Below are 23,117 nucleotides of genomic sequence, written 5' to 3'. Positions count from 1 at the left end.
AACCCAAGGAAATGTTAGATTTAAAAAAAAGCTGATTTGTCACTTTGCTCATTGACTATGAACTGAATAGACTTCTAACCCTTAAAATACTTTCTCCCCCCTTTTCCTTTTTATTGCCTGGAATCTTAAGAGCTTTATCATTTGCAGTCATAAAATGAAAATATACACCAAACCCTCAAAGGGCAAGTATGAAATTAAATTATATTTGGGCAGCTGTAACCTTTTAAAACGATCAGATTCCAGTTAATGTATTTCTTCCTGTTCCGAGTGCTGCCATGGTGTTTGATGGTGGGAAGCAGTCCAAAGGGCATTGGGAGATAATAAATTCACTGGAAATTTCACCCTGAGGCAAGCCTCGATACACCAAGGCTTCCATTTAGTGGGACTGACCTAAAAATCTTGTCACATCCAAAGGTCACTTAGGTTGGGGTTGGTGTGTCCCATCTATCTTTCCCTGGTGCAAAGAATGACAGCTGAGCTCATAAACAGCCATCGGAATATGGAAGATGAGCAGGGGGGAGAGGGAGGAAGGATAATGCCGCTGACAACTTCTTAGGTTTCCTTTAGGCCAATGAGAATAGATACCATCTTTGGGGTTGCTTGTTTCTGCCACTGCAGAAACAGCAATTCTGTTTAAGGAGGTTGCAGTTCACTGTGGAAGTCTGAAACAAGTGATTCCTCCCATGTCTGCAAATGCCATGCAGTCCTGCTAGTACACATTATACCATCCCTGAACTTTTCCTACTTGTTACTGGTCTTGCTAGTCAAAACAATTTGCAGTTCATACAATGCTTTACTTTTGAGCATGGTCACAAGTCTAAAAAGCTGTCAGTGATGACACTGATAGGTGTCATCTGTAAGAACAGCAGTTCTAAGGGAAACAATTTAGACAATGACACTAATTACAAACAATCCTGGAAGGTAAGGTATTTTCAGTCTTACAGGAAAATCTGTGATGTACATCCTCTACGATGTTACTTATTCTAAGCTCGTTAAAATTGGTATAATCCTCCTACACAGTAAATTGAAGCAAAAGGCCTTTCAGGATGACTGTTTCCTTCCAGTCATAGTTCATTCTTCTGCAATGGGAAACTCCAGTGGATCCTTCCTATACTTGCAGTATCTTAAATACCGGAGGCAGGGCTTAGAGTTGCATAATAGATATATATTTGAAGGAAAACGATCTATCTTGTCATAATTGGCCCTGCTTAATTGGCAATGAGCCATGCAGCATACGTCGATTGTATCTTACTGGTGTGAATCTCCTTCTCAAAATTGCCTGAGAGGAGGATGAGGGAGGCTGTCAGTCACCACTGGGATGCAGGCGGCAAAGATTCCACCTTCTTCATCCTGTCTTGGCTGGAAAAAGAAATTGTAGTCCTTCTGAAATGTGGTAATACCGCACTGTTGGAAGAAAGACACTGTGTATTGTATAAGCCTTTGTCTGATTATTTTTGGAACTGTAACTTGAAGATAAAACTTAAAAAGAAATCATTATATGAAATCAGTGTAACCTTGGACATACGGGGTGGGGGTGGGGAAATCAGAACGAAACACCCGTGTTCCAGAATTTGCAAGATAGGGAGCAAGTTAGGTATCTAACTCCTCCTGGGAATTTGCTGACATCTCTCCATGAATTTCAGTAAATCAGAGCCTTCCAAAGAGAATTGTAAATTGTATGTTCCTTTGCTTGTTAAAACTAAATGGAGTATAACTGTTATTGTCAGAAGTATTTCACACATTTTTACAAACATACTATATTTGAGGCAAACACAGTAAAGAAGGGCAAGATTGGCCAGCTGTCAGTGTTTGTCTTCATTTTCCTTGGGTTCACACTCTACTTTATGTTAACATATATGTTCTCTACACAAATTCAAAATAATTTGCAGGCAACTTTGGGGGAGTTATATACCCTTCCCACATGTTCTGTGCTGAAAATGTAGCTGTGTGTCTTACCAGTTGTACAGCTTTGAGGAAGACAAAGTCACTTTCCATCTTACTTGTGTACCAAGAAAAATGGAAATGCATATTTTTTTTGCACAGAGAGGACAGATAGATTTCACTTTAAAAAAATAAAAATCAGCTGCTAACACAATTTTTTTTAAAGTTACATAGGCATCCTGAGTACAGACTAGCTAGTTTTTCTCCTGGTTCATCTGGCCTAAAATTGCAGGTTTCATTCTCATTTTTATAAAGGGAGCTGAGGGTGATTAGCTCAGACCTGGCCAGGTGGATTTCCCACTTCGTGTCTGAACCACAGAACTTTCCTACTGTGGTTCCATTTCCTTTTTTCATTTGCCCAGACAATTCCAGTTAGTAAATAAGTAACAGTGAACATTAAAGTCAGAACATTTCCCTGATTGCCAGTGGGACATGGAGCCTCAGAGTCAACTGATTTCACTCTAGTGGTTGGAATCTGTGGGAGACATTGAGTTGGACTCAGTGCCAACAACTTTTTAACCGACGAGTATGTGTAGCTTGCCCATGTCAGTTGAGTTTTCTGTCCTTGAGAAAAGGAGGTATCCCATTGAGGAGGTATCCCAGGCAGTGCATTGCTTTCCCTACATTTTCATAGCCATATTAATCCCATTTCATGCCAAATGACTTTAAACAATTGACAGTAGTCCTGAAGTATGTCAATGCTGTTAAATACATGATGGAAAGATGGTGAGACTAAGGATTGTATTAAATGGTCAACGGTTGGACTTGATGATTTTAGAGGTCTTTTTCAACTTCAATGATTCTGTGATTTAATGCCTATGATATTGGGAAGTGCTTTAATGTTACCTTAGATGCTCATTTTATTGTAGTGAACATGATCACGTTGGCCAAAAGCCTGCGTTATGCCATGATAGTAGCTGGAGAAGTTGAGAGGGACTTTACAGTTGCTGACTTTGGTAAAAACAAGGTGTATCTGTGCGTAATGGAGGACTGTGCTGTTGCTTGCATTATTCATGCTTCCCACGCTGGAGTCACAAACATTGGGTAATGTTAATACTTGTCATGGAAAAATTTAATTGGCAGAAATGTTTAATATATTAGTGATGGATGGGAGGGCCCACAAGAGACTTTCTCTGTTCTGGATTGAAACGTGACACGTAATTAGCGATAAAGGAAGGCACAGTGTGGAGTGGAGACAAGGAGAGAAGTGAGGAGGATCCCTCCTTGACATACCTAGTCTCTCCTGAAATGGAGATATATGTACCAGTTGCTATCTGAAGAAGCAGTGAGTACTGTTCACCCTCCCACTGTAATGAACAGTCAGTCTTGGAGCAGCATAAAAAGGGTCAATCAAATAGATCGTACATCATACGAGGAGGCAGATGTTAGAACATATTGTAATGGATTGCTGTGCAGTATGTGAAGATGGCTTGTGGAGTACAGGGATGGGGGGAGAGAAGCTATCAGGGATGTTTTCTATCATGGTCACTGTAAATATCCAAATTTTTGAGAACTTCTGAACACAGGAAATCAAAGCGTTAGCATCCCTGCAATGTTAGACTTGTGGGAGGGATGATGGAGAGAGAAAAGGAATAGAAGCACGAGTGCCTCTGTAATACTCTGTGTAATATGAATATGTCTAGGTATTATCTATGCTTTGCCAAAATCAGTGTTAGTCTTGGAACGTGTGCGTATTTTACCTGAAAAAAAAATTACACGGCTTCAGACTATATTAAACACAGAACTGTTAAAATAGCTTCTATTTTAGCAGTGCCCCTAATTCACACCCACTCAAACACCTCCTCGCTCGTTAACCCCATCATCAGACCCAAGTAACTCAAGTGAAATGAGATGGCATTAGGAATGAGGTAATGAACAAAGATTTCTGGATAATGTTATTACTTCATGATAGCAGCTCTTGTTAGTGTGACTACAGTTAAGAGCTGCTCGGTATTTCCATTGCAAACTCTGTGGTACTCCCACCCCTCCAGCTTTATAGACAGCTACTCAGCCCGAAGCAATTTAAAATTTGATTTTACATTCATTTTAGCTGTTGTTTTGAATTGAAAAGTGTTTTGTATTTTGGTGCTGCTTTCTGAAACATAAAAATTCTGGGTTTTCCCTCCTAATCCAAATTTCCAGGTGAACAATTTAAAATATAGATTAGCTCCTTTTATAGCCCAGCCACATTATTAACAACTGAAAAAAGTCTCGTAAGTATGTGCAGTAATTCCAGTATTTAATGTTTCTGGAGAAGCAGATGTTTTTATGTTATAAAAAATCCCATACTAAAAGTTTGTGTGAAGGGCACATTTTTTGAAAAGGACCATTTCATTCAGGTGTCTGCAGGGTTTTTTATGTATTTTTTTAAAAAAAATTTACTGCTGCAAATTGTGGTAATCAACTTTAATAAATAGTCATGATGGATCAGATGTTCTAGCAGATTATAGAACTTGTTACTAGTTAAGTCATGTTAATAGAGTGCATGCCACTGGTTGGCTGTGTAGAATGTCTTAAGAGATGAGTTAGTCTACAGCTTTGTCAATAAACGGCATCCTTTTTGCCTGAAAAATGGGAATTTGGAGATGGGTATTTTGGCATTCACCCCCTCTAGATTTGAGAGCAACGTGCTGTAGAGTTGAGGAGAGAGAAGACATGTCCTTGGGGTAATCAGGTTTAACAGCTTTCACCAGCATGGCAGTGAAAAATAGAGAGGCACTTGCATTTCCCTTGCTCAGTTTGATACTAAGATGTAGAAAGTTCACAGTTGATATGGGAACATGAAGCTCCAGCAGCTCCTTGTTCCCCATATGGATTGGTAAAACTCGAAGCAGCCGTTGTATTCCTCTTAGCTGAATGTAATGTTCCAACGTTCATCATATAAGCTCTTCTCATGCTTGGGCGGTGAGTAGCATGTGAGGAACATAAAAATTAAAGTAATTCCCTTTGACCTTCACTCACATTATTGTGCCTACAGCTTCTTAAACCTTGAGTACAGTATGTGCCAGAAGAGGCGTATTGGCATGAGTTTCAGGCTAGATTCAAGGCTTTTCATGCGTGGGCTGAAGTCTGACCATGCCATGTCATTGGACCTTCATGTTTGCAGTTTCATTTCAGTGAGAGTCAGAAACTGAATCTGGAGGGATTTCAGATGTTTTCAGAGACCACTTTTGGGGGAACAAAGTCTCTAAGAATTAAGAATTAAACTTCTGTACGTGTCCTAATGGAATATGCAAAGTGTCACTCTTCCCATTACATCAGTGTAAGCATGGAAATAATGAGATGAACCAGAAAACAGCTTCTTATGTTATTTCCTGAGAAGTTTGCCAAAGCTTCACAGAGGTTTCAGGCTCTCTGGAGTTTTATGGGCTCCTTTGGAGGGGGGAGTTTTACAGACCACACCTATTTTTATCATAAAATCAAAGAGTCAAATATTGAACAGCTATTGAGTCGCTTCTACCACTTCATTTTGTTAAAAGGGGGCATTTATATAAAAGTATCAAATTCCAAAATAAAGAAATTGAGAGTGCTTTTCAACTTTCTCAGCTCTCCTTGGCAATTCTGGTAACAAATAATGGCCTTCTCCTCCACAGAGTCTTTGTACCCTGTCATCTCCTAACTCCAAGCATCCCCGTTCAATAAAGGTGCATTTCAGTTTCTAAGCATCAAAGTTATCTAGCTTACAGCAATGGGGCTTGTTTGAACTTAGGCACTCATGTGAGTTTCAAGTGGATATGACTCGTTGTTGGGAACAAAAATCTGACCAGAGCAAAACTCAACTGGTTTCTGGTTTGAAACAAGTCAAGATTTGCACTGATTCAATGAGGCTCAGAATGTTCTTGGTCAAAGTTGATTTCTATGTGCTTGGTTGGATTAGTTTTCCTACAGGACTATTAAGTTTGATTGACCTTTTCTGCAAGCTTTGTCTTCAGTAATACCTAGAACACAAACCCCTTGTTTTAGAAGAAGAGGGGAGTCCATGTGGTTTAAAGCCAAAGGCCAAGTACGTGTGAGTTGGAGCTTTTCACAGTTCTTGTTGCGTATTCTGTCCTTGTGGAAAGGCATCACAGCATGCTGCTGGGAAGGTGAACTGGTGCCCTGTATTGATACCATGACTTCACAATGGTTTCCCATAGGGTGAGGTAGGACTTGCCAGCTTACTGGAGGACTTTGATAACAAGCATGTAAGGCAATGAGTATGAACAAAAAATACATTAAAGGTAAACAGATTCCTGTTGAACTCTAATAGGTTTTACTTGAAAGTTTTCTGCAGTACTGAAGCCCTTAAACCAGACAGCTAGCACTGCAGGACTGACCTTCTTCTCCCTTACAATAATAACCTTGCTCTACCTTTTTACCTCCAAAAATAAAAATAAAAAACCTAAGAAATAACTGCTGCAGCTGGATAAAGAGGCCATGATACATCCCATTAGTGCTCCCTGCTTAGGAAAAAGGGAAGGGGAAAAATTTCTTCAGAATTGTTCTAGGAATCAACTTCTTGTCATTTACCTCTTGGAATAAGTACATTTTCCTCTGCAATTCAGATGGTCTATCCATCACCAGTCCCTCCCTTTCAATATTCTTTTTCTACCCATACTTCCTCCTTCATGTGTTCTTTTCAGGGAGGCTTGGCACAGGGGCAGTAGTTCAAATGCAGTCCGTAGCTCCCCTTTAAGGCACAGATGTTACATTCCTTAGTCTCTACCCAAACTGGAAGAGAGAAGCTGTGGCTCTCTGAGCCTGTGAAAGTGAGCTCCGTTGAAAATTGCTTACGATGGACTAAGAGTTTGTCACTCTGTGTCTCCTGTGTCTTTATCCAGACCCTTTGACCACATAATACAACTCAGTTCAAAGAGCAAATTAAGCTTTTGAATGAGCTGGGTAGATGTCACTGAGCTCCTGTACACGACAGATAACCGAGGAACAATGTTAATTTATACTTACAAGGACAACAGATACAATTGCATGGTACTCCAGGTTCAGAAATAGTCTTTGTGTCAAGAGGAAAACAGAGAAGAAAGAATATGTTTCTCTGGTTAATGTCATAACAAATGACAATGAAGATGCAATTGTGGGGGAACTCTTGGGAATACACTGGGAAAAATATCCAGGTGACATTTTTATAACTTGTTGATGAATTTATTTCTCGTCCCCTCCCACACATTATCATTTGGTCATAGGATGATGCTGCTTCTGGTAGGAGATTATCATCCTTCTGCTGCCTTTATGGGGGTGGGGGACACACTCAGTGTTTTAGGACTCTATCTTGTCACAAAAGAGTTTCTAGAGGAGGCTGAGTGCCACATGTACTGCAAAATACCTATTTTATTACTTCATTACTGAAGAGGACAAGGGACAAGTCACCAAGGAACCTTACAATCATCAAGATATAAGAATCTGATACTGTATCAGCATTCAAGTGAGTAAATCTGCATTCTCAAAATAGGAAATGCAGTTGACCTTAATGGTTCTACCATGAGCTCTGCACTTAACTTCAGGAGAAACAGTGTATTCAGATTTGAAGTAATTAATTCAGTATCAGTCCTAAAGCAGCCACAAAGTTTTCCTGACTTAATTCCCTGTTGAATACAACAACTTAAAATGCAAACAGAAAATCTATAAATAAAAGCTGGAGAAAGAGTTGCTTAAGGAGATGTGTATAAAATAGTGAAATGCCTTAATTATAGTTCGGCAATCTGAAATATATAGAAACTTATTTACAGTAATTCTGTTGGCAGTGTTTGCTTATTAAATACTCTAGTCACTTAATGGATAACTATGAATGATTATATACAGTACCAGGCAAGTAAAGCAATGTAATATGAAGTAAGCATTTTGTCAAACGGCCACTCATAGAATTTTGCTCTCTCAAATGGGAAATTACACTTACTGGAGTCAGGTGCTCTAAGCTAGTTGCCAAAAATTTGGATATATCAAAAAATAAGCTCTTGGGAAACATACTTGTGGTAAACAAATAGGCAGTAGTGAGATTTTATTCTACAAGAGTATAATGTCTGGGCCACTTTACTGACTTCAGGCTTCTAATTTGGAAAAGCTGTACTGGGACAGAAATCTCCATGTGGAACCTTCGTACGAATACTTAATCTTCATTACAGAAGAGTCAGTGATAAAGGGAATGCAGTTTATAAAACAAATGCCCCTCCTTCTTAAGTTACACATCCCTGTTGTTTGTTGATATTCTGCATTACTGCTGACCATCTTCCTGTATGCTTCTTAAGGAGTATGCTGTCAAAAGTGTGTCCTTACGGTAAAGAAATTCTTTCATCTTTTTTCCTAACAAAAGAAGTTCTGTGGGCATAAAAATAAATAATAGAAAAGGCAGCAAGCATGCATTATGTTGTGGTGCTGCACAACAAACTATAGGAATAAAATGTTGCCAGTTTATATATATATTTTAAAATATGTGCAATATTAATTACTTTCCTTGAAGGGGACACTGTTCATCTGCAACATTTCATCCAACAAGCTTTTTCCAGAAGACATTATCAAGTTTCCTCTCCAATATGCATTCCATATAGTCACTCTATTTCAATTACTGTCATATGGTGTGAACATGGTATGTATGAATATGTAGGCCACTCGGGCAGTTTTCCAGTTAAAAACTCTTCATTTGTAAAGAGCAGGCAATCTTAAACACACAGTTTACAATGATATTTTATCACAGAAACTAACAGATCTTATTAGCCTCTGATAGGAAGTGTCTATTGATAAGTTCCTACAGTTACATCCTGTAGAAGGATTGTCTTCTTGTTAAGGCATGGGACAAAGGAGCCATGAGGTCTAGGCTCTAATCAGGACTTTCCTGCAGTCTTCCTGTGTCACCAGGAATGGTCAGTTGATGTCATGGGTGCTGATTGCCACCTTGCTAATACTTGAACAGCATCTACCCATTGACAGAAACAAAGACTGCTTTTCTGCAAAAACTGAATTTCTTAACATTTGTAGAGTGTGATGGCTAGTGTCTTTCCCATAAAAGCTACCATCAATACAATTACAGCTGTAATTCACCTAAAACGGTTGCCCTATCCATCAAAATTACATTAGTTTCTAACAAAACTCAGAGCTACCGTAAATTGTACCTACATTCTTTATTCATTGCTTCACAAGCAAAGCAAGCATTGTTTTGAATGTACTGCAGTGATGACCGAAGTCTTTATTACTTCAGATGCAGACTTAAAGCTCATTCATTTTTTCTGTGACCTGGACTCCAGCCTTGTTTCTGGATGCCAAGGATCCCCAGTTGGTTATACCATGGACGTTCCAAATGAGAAAAGAACTAGTGCATTCAGCCCGGCACGGGCAAAGCGGTCCTGTTGACTACAGTGAGATTATTCTCAGGAATAAGGGCTGCGGCCCTGGAACCCTGGTGATCAGCTACCAGAATCATATTTTATGGAGCCTTGTGGTTACTGATTCTAAAAGTGATGTTTTTCTAATATGAGAGAGATGGTGGTTACAAGGCTGTGCTTGTAACTCGCATGCAAGAAGTGTATAAATGAAGCCTTGTTCTGTTTGTGAATGCTTTACAGTTTTTCTAATGAGAACTTGTTTTCCTTACTGTTTCTTTCGAAGTCTCCAGTTTTTCAAGGCTAGAGAGACTATTAGATTGTCTAGTCTGACAAAACAAGATGTAAAATATTATTGGGCATAATAAGCTCTTTGTTTACAGTTCATTTTCCAGAAACATACCAGATCTTGACTGAAGCATCAAGAGTCAAAATCCACCATTCTTCTAGGCTCTTCCTTCAGGTGTTATCAATAATCTCTGATTAAAAGCAGCATATTACTTACCTATTAATTTGTCCAGTCTTAACTTTCAAATAGTTATTACTGTTCCATCATTCAAGAGTTACTTACCAGTCTTCCTCCCTTAAGCTAAATGCAGAGCAAAGCTATGGTGGGAGTTGTCAAAGGAAGTTAGCTGGTTTCTGTGACCAGAGGAAAGAACAGTGTAGCTTTTCAACACTTACTGTATCTTCTCTAGCTTCTGTGTGGCCCACAGTTTTGGGGCGAATTAATCCAACTTGCTTTTACTTGGTGAATAAAGAGAACACTAGTTCAGGCAAGGTCCTCTGCTGGAAAGAGGGACGTAGGCACACCCAGGCCCTAGGAGCCAGGTCAATGCCTGTTAGGAAGTGGGTGCGATAAAGACATACAGTGCATACAACAGTAACAGTCCAAATCTGTTGAGAATTCTAAGGAGCAAAATAAAATAAAACCAAAATAAACCAAAACATTTCTAAGGGAATCTCAGGATCTCGAGCTCTATTGTTCTTACCCAAAGCTAGCTCAAAGTGAAAGCTAGCAAACGCAAGCACTGAAGGTGAGTAAAATTCAGCTTGCAGTGGGCTCTTTGGGCAAGCTTGTTGAATTTGTGTTCACATACTATCTTTGTTTTCTGAAAATCTCCCAGTTGGTGCAAACAAATGGTGCTTTAAAGCCTTTACTGAAGTTTTGAATACACAAATTAAGAGTGTCCCTTTGAAATGTTTGACTAACAATCTGAAGGAAACTCAGCCATGGAAAAGATGAGAATCTGGCAATTGCAGCTTTCAGATATATAATGAAGAGCTAAATGAAGAACTTTTTTCTTAGAAGACCTAGAAAGCATTGCTACAACTCGCTGATGAGGGCAGCTTTAATTCTGATTTCTATCGTTATCTTTTTTCCCCATGTTTCTACTACTTTTAAAAGCCTGTCTTACAGTAGGATGTGTGTCAAATGTTTAAGTGAATTCTTTTTTCTTTGAAATTCATTGTGACCTTTTTAAAAATAAACCATACCTGAGGAGATCCAAAATTAATTTTTCTGACATAATTAAACACTTTGCATGCCTTATACAAGCATAAAATTTGAGGTAAAGAAAATGAAATTAATGTATTCTGGGTGGGAGAATCTCAGTTGATAACCGTTTTTTTTCCCCCCAGATTATGCAAAAATCAAAGAACAGGGCCATTCATGTGTGTATTTTTAATGATGGGTCTCAGAAAGACAAAGAAATTGAAGTGTTGGATCAGTCAAGAGTTCAAACGTTTAAGCACAGTGGTTTGTAAATTCATCGCTTTGGTAACTCCACTGAAAACCTGGTGTATATCAGAAACAGATTTATTGCAGTAACTCATTGGGCTTCTAGTACCACCTGTCTCTACCTTTTTTTTTTTTTTTTTAATAACAGCTCTTCATCTCTACTGTTCACTAATAAAAATATTTTAATAAGAGATAATACTGTAATCCAAATGCCTATAGGTGCTTGAATCAACTATTTCTGCCGATGTAATTGCTTACACTTTGTTCAACCCTTTTTAAAATTGCTATTAAATCTCATTCTCATTTTCTGTATTAATAGAACAAGAATTCATTTTTAGTGTACCCTCAAAGCAGTAATGAGCATTGTTAACATGTAACAACAATGCCCAAGGGGAAAGTTTTCAAAGCCAGTCTAACCTTAAGGCTTTGCTATTGATGTACTACAGAGTCATCAAGCCAAGAGCTGTTAGAGCTAGTCCATTTGGAGAGTTCAGCTGAATATTTCTGCTTAATATATTGGAAGAATTATAAATGGTTTAGGTGGTGACCTAGGGAGAAGGGGGAATTCTTGTTTAATAGCTTAAGAACAGAGGTGCAACATTTAAAAAAAAATAACTATACCTCCTGCCCATTTTAAAGCATATCATATTATGCTTTTGTTCTGATGATTTTGCTTCCATACAGATTTTCACAAGAGGTTAATGAGAAAACATTAACAAGGCATGCAATATTGCACATGAGCAGGGGAGCTGAAACATAGTTATTTAGTTATAAACAAACAATAGATGTTACTTTTTAATTGCTTTTTCAGAAGCCCAATTCTACCTTCTTGAAGTATTATCTTTCTTACTGAATGCAGACTATTATCCTTATTTCATTTATTATGTATAGCAAAAATAAACTTGTCTAGAGAAGTAGCACTTTCCTGATTTCAATTGAATGCCTTCGTCAAAATAAACCACTCAAGACCCTATAGATTGAAAGTCCTATATGAGTTGTAGAGCACCAAGGTGACATCTTTGAGTGCTAGAATTTGAGATTAAGCCTGTAAGTTATCTGAAGGCAGCAGAAGTGGTTTCAGGAGCCTCTGTTTGAGGTACAAATTAAGAGGCTCAAAACCAGTGTATTAGAGCAGTGATACAGAATAACATAATTCTCATTGCACTTTTTGAGGGCTTGATTTCATTACTGGGAGAAGTATAAGGGTGCATTTTATATGATGGTTGAATATTTCAACAGAGACCCATTCATACACAGTTCCAAAATTTTAGCTCCTACTGAGGAAGCAGAGGTGGAAATGTTCTTTTGTCAGAGTTCTGTTCATCTATGAAATGAATTTGTAAATTGTTGTCATTTAGCTGTCTTGATTCATAGCATTTGGTCACACCTTTGCCCTTTCCTTGGGTATAAGCTAAAGGTCGTCATGTCTTAAAACAACTAAATATGAACAGACAGGTTCAATAATGTCAAAGCTCAAAAATATTGACAGTCTAAGAAATGTCTTGCATGTTGTATATTTCTGTCCATTTTTGGAAATGTGGGGAGAAAGAGGAGCAGTCATACTGGTTAAGTGGGATTCAGACCCTTGCAATTTCATAAGCTGCCTATTTTCAGAGCTGTGCCTGATGTTGCTTTTCAGTAGAATAGTTGGTTTGTGTTGCAGAAAGGGACTTTTTGAGAGGGTACTCTAACAAGGGACCTCTTATAAGATTTTACTTAATGTTTGTTTTTAATTCTCCAAATTAATTAAGTAGAGGTGAGATGTCGAATCTGATAGCAGGAGGACAGAAATTTGTACAAAACATGAATGAAGGCTTTATAGGTTTTCTCCTTTCAGATTATTCCACATGATACTCATGCTTTTGAGATGTATCTGTTAAACTGAGACTAACGCATGCGTTTAAAATTTCATATACTCCATTTATCACCTAAAAATATGGCTTTCTCTGTGGGCTGTTGCATAGGGAAATTCATTCCCCATGGTTATTCAGTCATCAGCTGCATTGCATGCATTGTCAAAAAGGTGGTTGATAACAATATAGTAAGGAGGAGCCGTGACTTCCAACACATTTTTCAGTGACCACTGAACAGGCGTGAGATGGTACAGATTCTGGGACAGCATGTTGTGCATCTATTTCATATAGTTTAGTTCTTGTGAGTCACTCTTTGGACCTCAGCAGATGGTTGAGAGCTGTGTTTGAGGTAGAGATTTGCCACTCTTTTCAGGGTAAGGATTTTCCCCAAAGGCTCACAGAAATTTTGGGGGGAGGGGCCCAGTCCTCGACAAGCAGGTCCCTGTATGGACTATCACAAGTTGGTTCATGACTGTTAAGTGACCAAACTGACGATGTTGTTTTTACCCTTACTTCTAGACTAGACATATTCTCTGATAGCTAATCTATAGATTAGCAGCAAGCCTGAACCTTTCCTGCTCAATGGCCATTTGACTTTCTTTTGTCTTTTCCCCATAGTTGCCTCAATTTGTTTTGTCATGTTTTTCAATAGGGAGCAAAAGAAAAGGAAAAGCTTTCCCTAGATCTGCTCTTTCATCACCAGAGTCCGATTATGTTTGAGCTGTTCCCTAGCCATGTATCCTATTTCTTAAACAACTGTTGCCCTTCTGATATATTAATTCATACATAAAGCGGGCTTGGTTTTCCTTGAACTGCCTGCTACAGCTCTTCACTGGTTCACACAGGCCCTTGTTCCCTTCTCCCTGCTGGATTTAGACGTCTTTTGAAAGAATGAATGGATATGAACTTCAACTGATAAATACATGCATTTGAATCTGTGACTGATTTGTGGCTGGATTGTTTTTGATGACTTTTATCTGCAGTTGATTTGCATCTATTCGGCTTAGACTCGCTGGGGGTAGCACATAGAATAAATGAATAAATAAATTTGAGGAAGAGGCAAGGAGAGGACGGATGAATGAATGGATGATAGGGAAAGAGAGGGAGGCTAAACAGAAAGAGATGGATAAATGGTGATTAAGAAGTACAGGAAAATAAGGAATGAGCAGTGATCAAAGTAGTGAAAAGAAATAAAAAGGATTCAAAACCGAAAAGAATTGAAAGTCTGAAAAGAATAGAAATAGTGTCAAAGAAGTAGGAACTTGGTGCCTGATTACAGCTAAAAGATGGGTTACTTTTAATTACGTGGAAGGATTACGTACCAGTGAAGAGTTTGTACGGGGAAGCAGGGGACAATGCCCAGTGTTGTCAGGGACTCAAAGCTCTTAATCTTGCCCACTGACCAAGTTATGTGTTTGCTACAGGGCGTATGTACTCTGAACTCACATTAACAACATCCCTCCGTCTTTTGCACAGCTCTGTGTGGAATACTCCTGTCATGAATCCTCATTTTCGTCTTTTAGATTTGCTGGTTTGGGTTAGCATTTCTTTGTACCCACCCATCTGACCTTTCTTCTTTCATCAGCATGTACAATTAACTAACAAAATAGTGGAAAAATAACTAGGCACCACTAAGAAGACTTTCTTAGACTGGTCTTATTGAAGCCCCCTTGGATTTTTTTCATATCTACTTCCATGTTCCTGATTGTTATCCCTTGTCCTGGTGCATCTCAGAAGCTTTGTTAGCACCTGCAGGCAGAGAGCTCCATCATTCAGTGTAATGCGTGACACATGTACTGCAAGGCACAAATAAGACATAGCATGAGTCTTTGAAACTGATGCTGTGATCAGGGAGGGAGAGCTGTTGTTACTACATTACCTGCTCTCTCAGGCATCTCAGCTGCTTCTCCTGCCCGTGTATCTGCTTTGCATCTATCACAGAAAGGGTTTAGTCTTGATCGGAGCTACTAGGTGGTAATGGACAGTACATCCCCATCAGTATGTATATATTAATATTGACTGTAGCCATTGCCCAGGGTGCAACTGAGAGTGGACACTCACAATAACTGCTAAAGAAAATTTTGATATTCCTTGTCCCAAACAACTCACAGCCTGTGCAAACAAGACAAACACAGCAAGTAAGATAAAGAAACATAAAATGGTATCACAGAGACTGTCATATCAAGCATCATGTGAATTTCACAGGTGTTGATGCACGTTATTGTTGGAGATGCTGTTATGGCTAAGTCATCTCAAGAAAGGAAATGTTGCCCAGTGGCTTAGGCAATCCTGAAGATTAGCTTTGAATGCCTGGACACACAGGGAAGCTGGGACATTTCTCATGGTGACGTCTGTCATTCGTCCCCTTGAGGAATGAGTCACAGAAGTGGAGATGAGAATTCTTGTCTTGAAATATACCAGTGTGTGCTAAATAAAAATACCCATCAGAAGAAAAATACATCATCTGTAGTAGGAGAAGTTTTGGGAATATTATTTATTGATGATGTCTCTTCTCTCTTCTCTCTCTCCCCACCTCTCACCCCCATTTCCCTTGCATGTGTGTGTGGTTTCTTTGTTTGTTTTTACAGCAGTTGTATGCTGCCCAGCTTGCTGCAATGCAGGTGTCTCCAGGAGGCAAGATACCTGGCATCCCCCAGGGTAACCTTGGTGCTGCTGTATCCCCTACCAGCATCCACACAGACAAGAGCACAAACAGCCCTCCACCCAAAAGCAAGGTACTGTACCAGGTCCTGCAGCATTGCGTTTCTGACAATGTGGGTACTTGCATGCTTTATTTTTTTTTTCTGAAGGGTATCTGAGAGTGTCTCAGTTGCAGGAAGCTTTGTTCTCATTTTGGCTTCCTACAGTAGGAGAATATTTGTAGTGCCATTTTTCCAGTGGGAGGATCCCAACACAGCAACGCCGAACAAGCATTTGTACTTGACATCTGTAACAGACATCATATCAGCTGAGATCCTTTAGTTTCCCTCACAGTGTCTTAGCTGTCACGCTGCTGTTTCTTCCATCTTCAGTAACAGGTAGCAAATGGAAGTGACCATCTCCGGTTCCAGCACAGAACTGTGTTTTCCTTTCATAATGCTGGACTGGAGTCAGGTTAGCAGCGTGTCAGCGAGAGATGGGGCATCTCATCAATAGCCAGATCTTCTTCCGGGGTTCAGCGTGAGTTTGTGGAGGAGCAAGTCTCCAAAACAATGTCTGTTGTGTTATAGAACACAACTGGAATCTGTCCATCAAGCATCAGATTCTGATGAATACAATCTTGGTCATAGCTGGGCAATTAGGTGGCCTAAGCATATGCCACTGCTTAGCAAAAGAAATGGCTGAAAACTGCATGGCACATCTTGCTGCAAAACTTTTAGCTGAGGAATGCAGGGAAAAAAACCCAAACTCCATTTAGGTGACAGCAAGAGCTTGATAAAAATGTGTCCTTTTTTTTTTTTTTTGGTGTCCTCTAGCATGCTGTCCATGTCCTTTATCATGTCAGAAAAGATTCCTTGAATTGACAGTAGTTTCTTGTTCATACCCTTAACAGTAAAGCAGCACAGATTAAAAATAACCAGGCAAATAAATAATACCATTGTCAGCTCAGTGAGATACATGTTCAAAGAACAAAATAGATGGTGTGGAACCAGTGGCTGTTGTGTTAATGAATCAAACTCCGGGTCTGTGTTTTCTTTCTTCTCTCCTCGGCGCAGACTTTCTGACTTCCCAAAGTTTATCCTTGGCTTGGCCTCTTCTTTTGTATATTATAGAGCAAGGAATCACACTGCCACGCAGTGCTTAGTGATAGGGTGTTTTTCTTTCAAAAAAAGTCGTGTCTTTGGTTAACAAGAGATTTTTGTGCCTTTTACAAGGGGGTTTTGTGTGTGTGGCTAGCAGCTTGCTAGACCCACTCCACTTAAAATCCCGGTGTTGTTTTTGGATCTCTTGTGCACAAGCAGAATGTCTGATGAGATCTGAGGGGACACAATATTTATTTTGTGGCAATTGTGGAATCAGAAGTCCTGCCATATCTACCGGTAACATCAAGCATAACCATCTTACCAGCAGCTGTCAAGATCGGCTCTGCTCTCGCCTTGTGTTTCAATTGCTTTTTCATATTTGTAGGTGTTCCAGTACCTTTGGCTTGCAGTTCTGTAGGACACAAACAAAACTTATTTGCAAATTGGGGAGTAAAAAAAAAGGAAGAAGGAAAAAAAAAAGAAAAAGTGGGCCACAAGGAGAGGAAGGGGGCTCCAAAAGGCTGTAAAATTGTGCAGCATGAGCCCTGTGATGCATGCTGTTTTCAATCTGCTGTGTGCCAGTTGGAGGCTCAGAGAGAGAGCGAGAGAAAGAGAAAGGATAATGCTGAGAAATGATAGAGTGGCTGTGACCTCCAAGCTCAGCCTGGAAATCCAAGACATTGATTTCACTTAGCATTCCTGCTGAGAAATCCGGCGGAGTTCAGTTGTAATAAAAGAACAAGATTCTGTTCTAATGGTAATGGCGTATGACAGACATATCACTTTGTCTGTCCTCAGCACCAGAGAGAGGGGAATTGGAGAAAGGTCACCTGACCTGCCTGTGGTGTTGTGCGAATGCTATACTGAGCTTTGAACTCCAGCCTGGAAGCACAATTATTTATAATACTAAATGATAAAGAAACCTTTATAGAGCCTACAGTAATTAGAATAAAGCTTATACAATAGTGCGGTGGCCTGGCTAGGAAAACACGCTGGCAAATCCGTCGTGGTGGCAGAAACTGAAGCTTATATGTTGAAACTAAACACCTTCATTCGTGTCTGTGTGGACCTTCCTTTGCTTTTTCAAAGCTTGTTTGTGTTCAGCAGCTCCAAAAGTTCATTTTATTCACTGATTGTTTTTTTTTTATTTAGCTGTTTGGGAGTACCTGAGTTTTGCAGCCATTTTAAAATATTTTTTTTTCTTTAAATCCCCAGCAGCCACTTAGTTCTTGAAGGTAGTTTGGGGTGGTCTTTCTCACTGTTTCTGTACGTCAAAACCTCCACAGATAAACGGTTAATGCCTTAGACAAGCTTTCAGTAGATGCTGTTTGCTGAATCTCTATTTTCAGCCCACAGTTTACACTGGCGCAGCTTTGGTAATACGCTCAAGTGTTTGGAGACAAGGAGACAGCCTTACCTGAGAGTGTGTCAAGCTACTGGCAAACATCTAGGTCACTTCTGAAAAGCTGTGTTTTTTTCCCTCTTGTATAGTGTTAAAGTTAGTGTGCTGCTCTTTGCAAGGATTCTTCAAAGTCGGCCTCAGCAGCAGATGGAACAACTGTTGGCTCTAGAAATGCTGAGAAGCATCAGGGGGAGTTTGCCAAGGATCATCCTTTAAATCTAGTAAGACTTGAACACATCCCTGAAACTCCTCTAAGACCTTGGCAACTCCCGTTTTGGCAAACCTTTTATCAGTGGCCCTCACCAGTGTTTGAACATTGTGCTGGGCAGACTAGCCTGGCATCTTCTGTCGTCTTGCTCGCCTTTCAGCAGATGTGACCTGGAATAGTCAAATTCACTTCCTAGGTTTCTGTACTGTAACTTTTAGGGAGCCACGAAGTAGAGATGCCATTATGCTGCGCTGCACACATTCTGTCAAGTTTTGGTTAGGAAACTGAGCTGGTGTCGTACATTCTTCCAAGAAGAAATCCGTGCCAGAAAAATTGATTTAAGAAACAGAGCTAGTGGAGCCTGTCCAAAAGAAAACGCGTGTGTCTTGCGGAAATGGATTTTAACACAGCTTCTTCTTGAGCAGTTTTAAAAACAGCCGGTATGCTAATCATACCATTCAAATTTACCAAGGCCTCCTCCACAACCCATTTGAAAGGCAACTTTGAAGTTTGCCAAATTGTGCTGGATTTCCAAAGTCTGTCTTAAGCACATTTTTGCCTTTGATCGTGTAAATGCTTACATGCTGCTCTGTTGGGTGTTCAAGGTGGTTGTGCGCTCCCAAGTAAGTAGGAGAGAAGGGGCGCAGATGCAGATAAGGACTGGGCAGAATAACCTACGGGTCCATCTTGTGATGAACTTCAAGCCTCTTGCTTGTACAGGGCCGTGCAGGAGATAAAAAAAAATAAAAAGCAGTGTTGTAGAGAATATGTTTATCTGAACAGTGACCTTTACCATAGTACCAGGATTCTCACCTGATAGCTACAGTCTTCACTGACTGCAGATGAGGTGCATTATACTCTTGAATAAGAACAGCAACATCACCCTCACTTGTAAACAGCTAGGGCCCTATTCATTCCTGCTTTGTTCCTTGCTTTTTATGTTGCACGTATAAATATAGCACTAGTGCCTGCGTGATGCAATATCCTAGCCCTTTCCATGTAACCTTTCAAGTATAGTAATTCTGGAGTGAATTTTGAATGTAGCTTGTAAATGTAGCTAAATGATTCCCTATATTTAATGGAGCACAGTGCATTGTCTGTAGCATCTGCTCTAAAACAGGAGCAATTCAGTGTGAAATGTGACAGGAGAGAATTCCTGGGCACTTTTCTTTTAACCTTGTTACGACCTCAGCCCTAACCCTACTCACGGTTGTGTCTTCATCAATGGCAACAGCACACAGATTGTCCAAATCAATTTTTTCTTTCTTTTCAAATACTTCTGGCAATGATGTTACTATTTGCTCAGAAGTAGCACCTGGGAGTTGCGACAGGGAAAGGAAATGTGTTTCAGACAAGCCAGAAACAGCAGTAAGCAGCTAGATGCACACAATCAGATTCTCCTCAACTGCTATATCCAGACAAGTATCAGTGTGAATCCTTAACTGAAGACAGTACTTTATTTTCACATTATCTGATCCTCTGATCACCAAAGTAAACATTTAATTGGAAACTTTTCATGTCACCTATAGTCAGCAATGGAATCACCTTCGAAAGATTTAGAGCTTGCCTCTGTATCACAGTACAGATTGACCTTAAAATGGCCAGAGACTCTCCAGGGGGGCTTCTTCCATTTTTGAGGAATATCTGATGACGATGCTACAGTTGCTGCCACACGTACCACCTGTGGCTTGCACCCTGTTTACAGGATACTGAGCGTAGGAAGGGACCAACAGTGTGCCTGCACTGTTCTCACCCCAGGCAAGGTGAGCCTGGGTATGCAACTACAACCGAGTCACTGGTGACTTTGTTGCTGAGTACCTCTGATAACAGGGACAAAAGAAAGAATAAGAGTCTTTGGAAATGGGCATTTTAATTTAATTTAGTAACACCGTATTTACTGTGGGAAACCAGTTGGGGATTTTTCTGTCCCAATCAGGACTGCCAATGGGACTATACTTCCCAGTTTCAGTAGGAATGCTTTCTTGACTGAGGATAAAAATATGATGGAAAAAAAAGAGGAAAAAACCCATCTGAAGGGAAGGAGAAAGAGAAAGGCCCTGAAATGGCCTGGTAATAAGAACACTCATCTAGATTATATTTCTGATTCTACTTTGAGCAAATTGTTGACTTGAATTTCATTTTAGGTGACTACCCTAAGCATCCCTGTTAACTTGGATATAGTTGTCTCCCTTTCCCTCATTTCTCCCTTTTGTGTGGTAGTGCAGAGTGTGGAAATTTATCCTGGGGAGATGTTGGGGAAAACATTAAGCCCCATTATGTCAATAGATGCATCATCTTACCTGCCACATCAGGCGATGACTGTTGCAGAAGCCTAGCTGATAAGTAGACATACAGATTTCTTGTACCATTTTTTTGAACTGTTAAAGGAAAGTATTTAATTTCAGCTCTACAGATGATAGATGAATGGCTATTCAAAGTCAGAAGGATATTGGTGTTTCCTCTATTTTTTTGGAAACGTGAGCTAATTGTTCTCCACAGCGCTGTGAAGTACTTCAGCTATAAAGAGGACAGCTGTGTGATAAAGAAGACTGATCATGGCTGTGTACAGGTGATCAAAGGGCGTGACTGCTTATGTTAAATGAGGCCAAATTCTTTTCTCTGAAGAGTAGAGGAACCTGAATAAAACTAACCCATATGAGGCCATGTTAGGCCTCATATACTGATGGCAATTATGGTCCTCTTTATTGGTTGAAGAGCGCAGCAGCTGCTGAGTGCCTATCCAAGCAGCAGGAAATTAAGGCATCCTTATTTTCATTGAAGAGAGTACTGAGGTATTTTAGAGTGAAGAACAAGAGTTCTCATTAAAATGATGTGAGATGCACCATCCCTGGTAGAACGTTGAGGCTGTGTTTACAGAAGGTTTATCTCCAAGGCTCTTCTATTTTTTTAGAATTTCTGGGCTGGACACAATTTTTTATATGCCACTGATTTATAAAAAATAATCCTTGCAAATTAATATATTGAGCTTTTCAGCACCAGAGTAACTGTTAGCACTGGAATATTACAAATCAGTAAATCCAAAATATTTTTCAGTGCCTGCATTTCTCAATCCCCTGGTTAGGGCATCAAACAGGTTAGAAGTAGCTGTAATAAATAAGGAAATTGTGATAATTAAGGAAAAGTTTATCTTATGGATGCAGTTATGTATAGGGAGCTGTAAACTGAGACCTCATCTGCCTTATCTGTGCTATGCTACTTCTTTAGTGTCCCTGTCCATTCTTAATGAAGACTCTGTAGCTAATTATCTCTTTGTCTGGAAGCCTTTTAACTTTGCTGCCTGTGCTTTTAATCCCAAATAGCAAAGTGTGAACTTGGTAACAGAATCTTTGAAACTGTTTTCCTCTTCCTTTTCTTTTCTTTCTCTACATGACATCTAGGTCTATAAACAATGACTTTTTAAACCATTTGCAGGAGCACAATGAAATTATGTGTACTAATGGACCTTCTTAAGATGCCTTTCTAAAATAGTGAATGTGTTGTGAACAATAAAGCTGATGTTAATAGCAGGATCTAAAACAGCAGCAGCACAGCATTCTGTGCAGAATGCATAGCATTCTGCCTGCTGCCCACCCCTCTTTGCTTTCCTAAAAATAAATTCTATACATAGAGGGGCTCCTAGGATGCTTTTTCAGATTAACTCTCCGCAGCTCTTACCTGATACCCTGGCAGGAGGCTGTCTCTCAAGCAGAGTCACCAGCCAGTCAGCCCTTGTCATGCTCAGTCAGAACTTTTTATAACAAAAACTCAGAAGAGAAAAGCCCCCCGCTGAAATCTATACTCACCAAAGTGACATAAACAAATCAAGCAAGACCGCTGCATTTCTGAAAAAGATGTCTTCAGAAATCAGACAGGGAGCAACAGAGATGTAAAGTGAAGTGGTAAAGACAAACACACACTGTGTGCTTACCAGTTCACTGCTGTTCCTTCTCACTAACACCTTCCTTACCTGGTCCAAATAAATAAAGGTACCTACTTTTTCCTAAGCGGCGACGTTGGTGGGGTAGGCAGCAGGTAGTAGTTTTCTTTTTGGTTCAGTGATCCACAGGATTGGCTTCATACTGAAGACCCAAGATACCACTCCAGGCACTGTTTCATTCAGCAGGCAGCTACTAAAGCCAGGTTCAGTTACAGTGAAGGAGTGCTGAGACCTGATGTTCTGTTTCTGCTCTGTGCATCTTCCTCTATTATGTAGAAACACCTAAACATCAACTTCTGCAGAGGCTTTTTGACAGAACTGCCCATTGAGTGTCACTTGGAACAAAGAGCTTGAATGAGAAAGAGCACCATTTTGCAAGAAGAGACTGGAAGAGTCCCAAACAAGAAAATAGGGTCACAAAGTCAAAGGGTTTCAATGCCACTCAGATACCCGTTGAGCTGGTATTGCTAGTTGTCCATGCAGTCCTAAGAATAGCAGCGAAAGAGCTTTAGGAGAGCATGAAATGTGGAGCTGCATAATGAAACAGAGAAAATTTTTTCTGTTTGCGGTGGATTTTGTTGTATGCTTGGACAGACTTGTTCTGTGGGGAGAGTTGGAAATTACTTAGGAGAGGGTCTTCCTGCTGAGGAGGAGGAACCAAGAAGAGAAATATGTGAGGTTCAGCTTGGGACTGCTGAGTATCACAGCACTGCAAAGATGAAGGAACAATATTAGCTCTAAGTTAAATGTAGATAACAAACCAGCCAGTTATGCCAATATCAGATTAATTTATAAGTTCCTTCATAATATGAAATTCCTGTAAAGTAAAGGTCATCTTTTATTCCGGGGATTGATTTTTTAGAATATGCGCTGTTAGACCCCCTTAAATCTAGGAACGTGTTTATTCCAGGAGCACAACCTTGTGCAAACTAGCAGTACTATAGTGATGTACATATTTCATGGATTGTGAGACAGCTTGAAATGG

General features: G+C 39.8%; 1 protein-coding gene across 7 annotated transcripts in view; it reads left to right on the top strand.

Moving 5' to 3' along the window:
* SOX5 (SRY-box transcription factor 5) overlaps positions 1 to 23,117 on the top strand; it is a gene marked incomplete at its 5' end in the record, with an annotated part of 289,871 nt that overhangs the window by 219,362 nt on the left and 47,392 nt on the right. For all 7 annotated transcript variants that reach the window (XM_084279479.1, XM_084279478.1, XM_084279476.1 and 4 more), the window contains one exon: positions 15,431 to 15,577. In XM_084279479.1, the coding sequence (XP_084135605.1) occupies positions 15,431 to 15,577 (147 nt within the window). The remainder of the gene's footprint in view (positions 1 to 15,430; positions 15,578 to 23,117) is intronic.

This window comes from Gallinula chloropus (genome assembly GCF_964237585.1).
Source record: "Gallinula chloropus genome assembly, chromosome: 1".
Classification (NCBI taxonomy): Eukaryota; Metazoa; Chordata; class Aves; order Gruiformes; family Rallidae; genus Gallinula; species Gallinula chloropus.
Note: the sequence above shows the minus strand (reverse complement) of the source record. Positions and strands in the feature narration are given on the sequence as shown.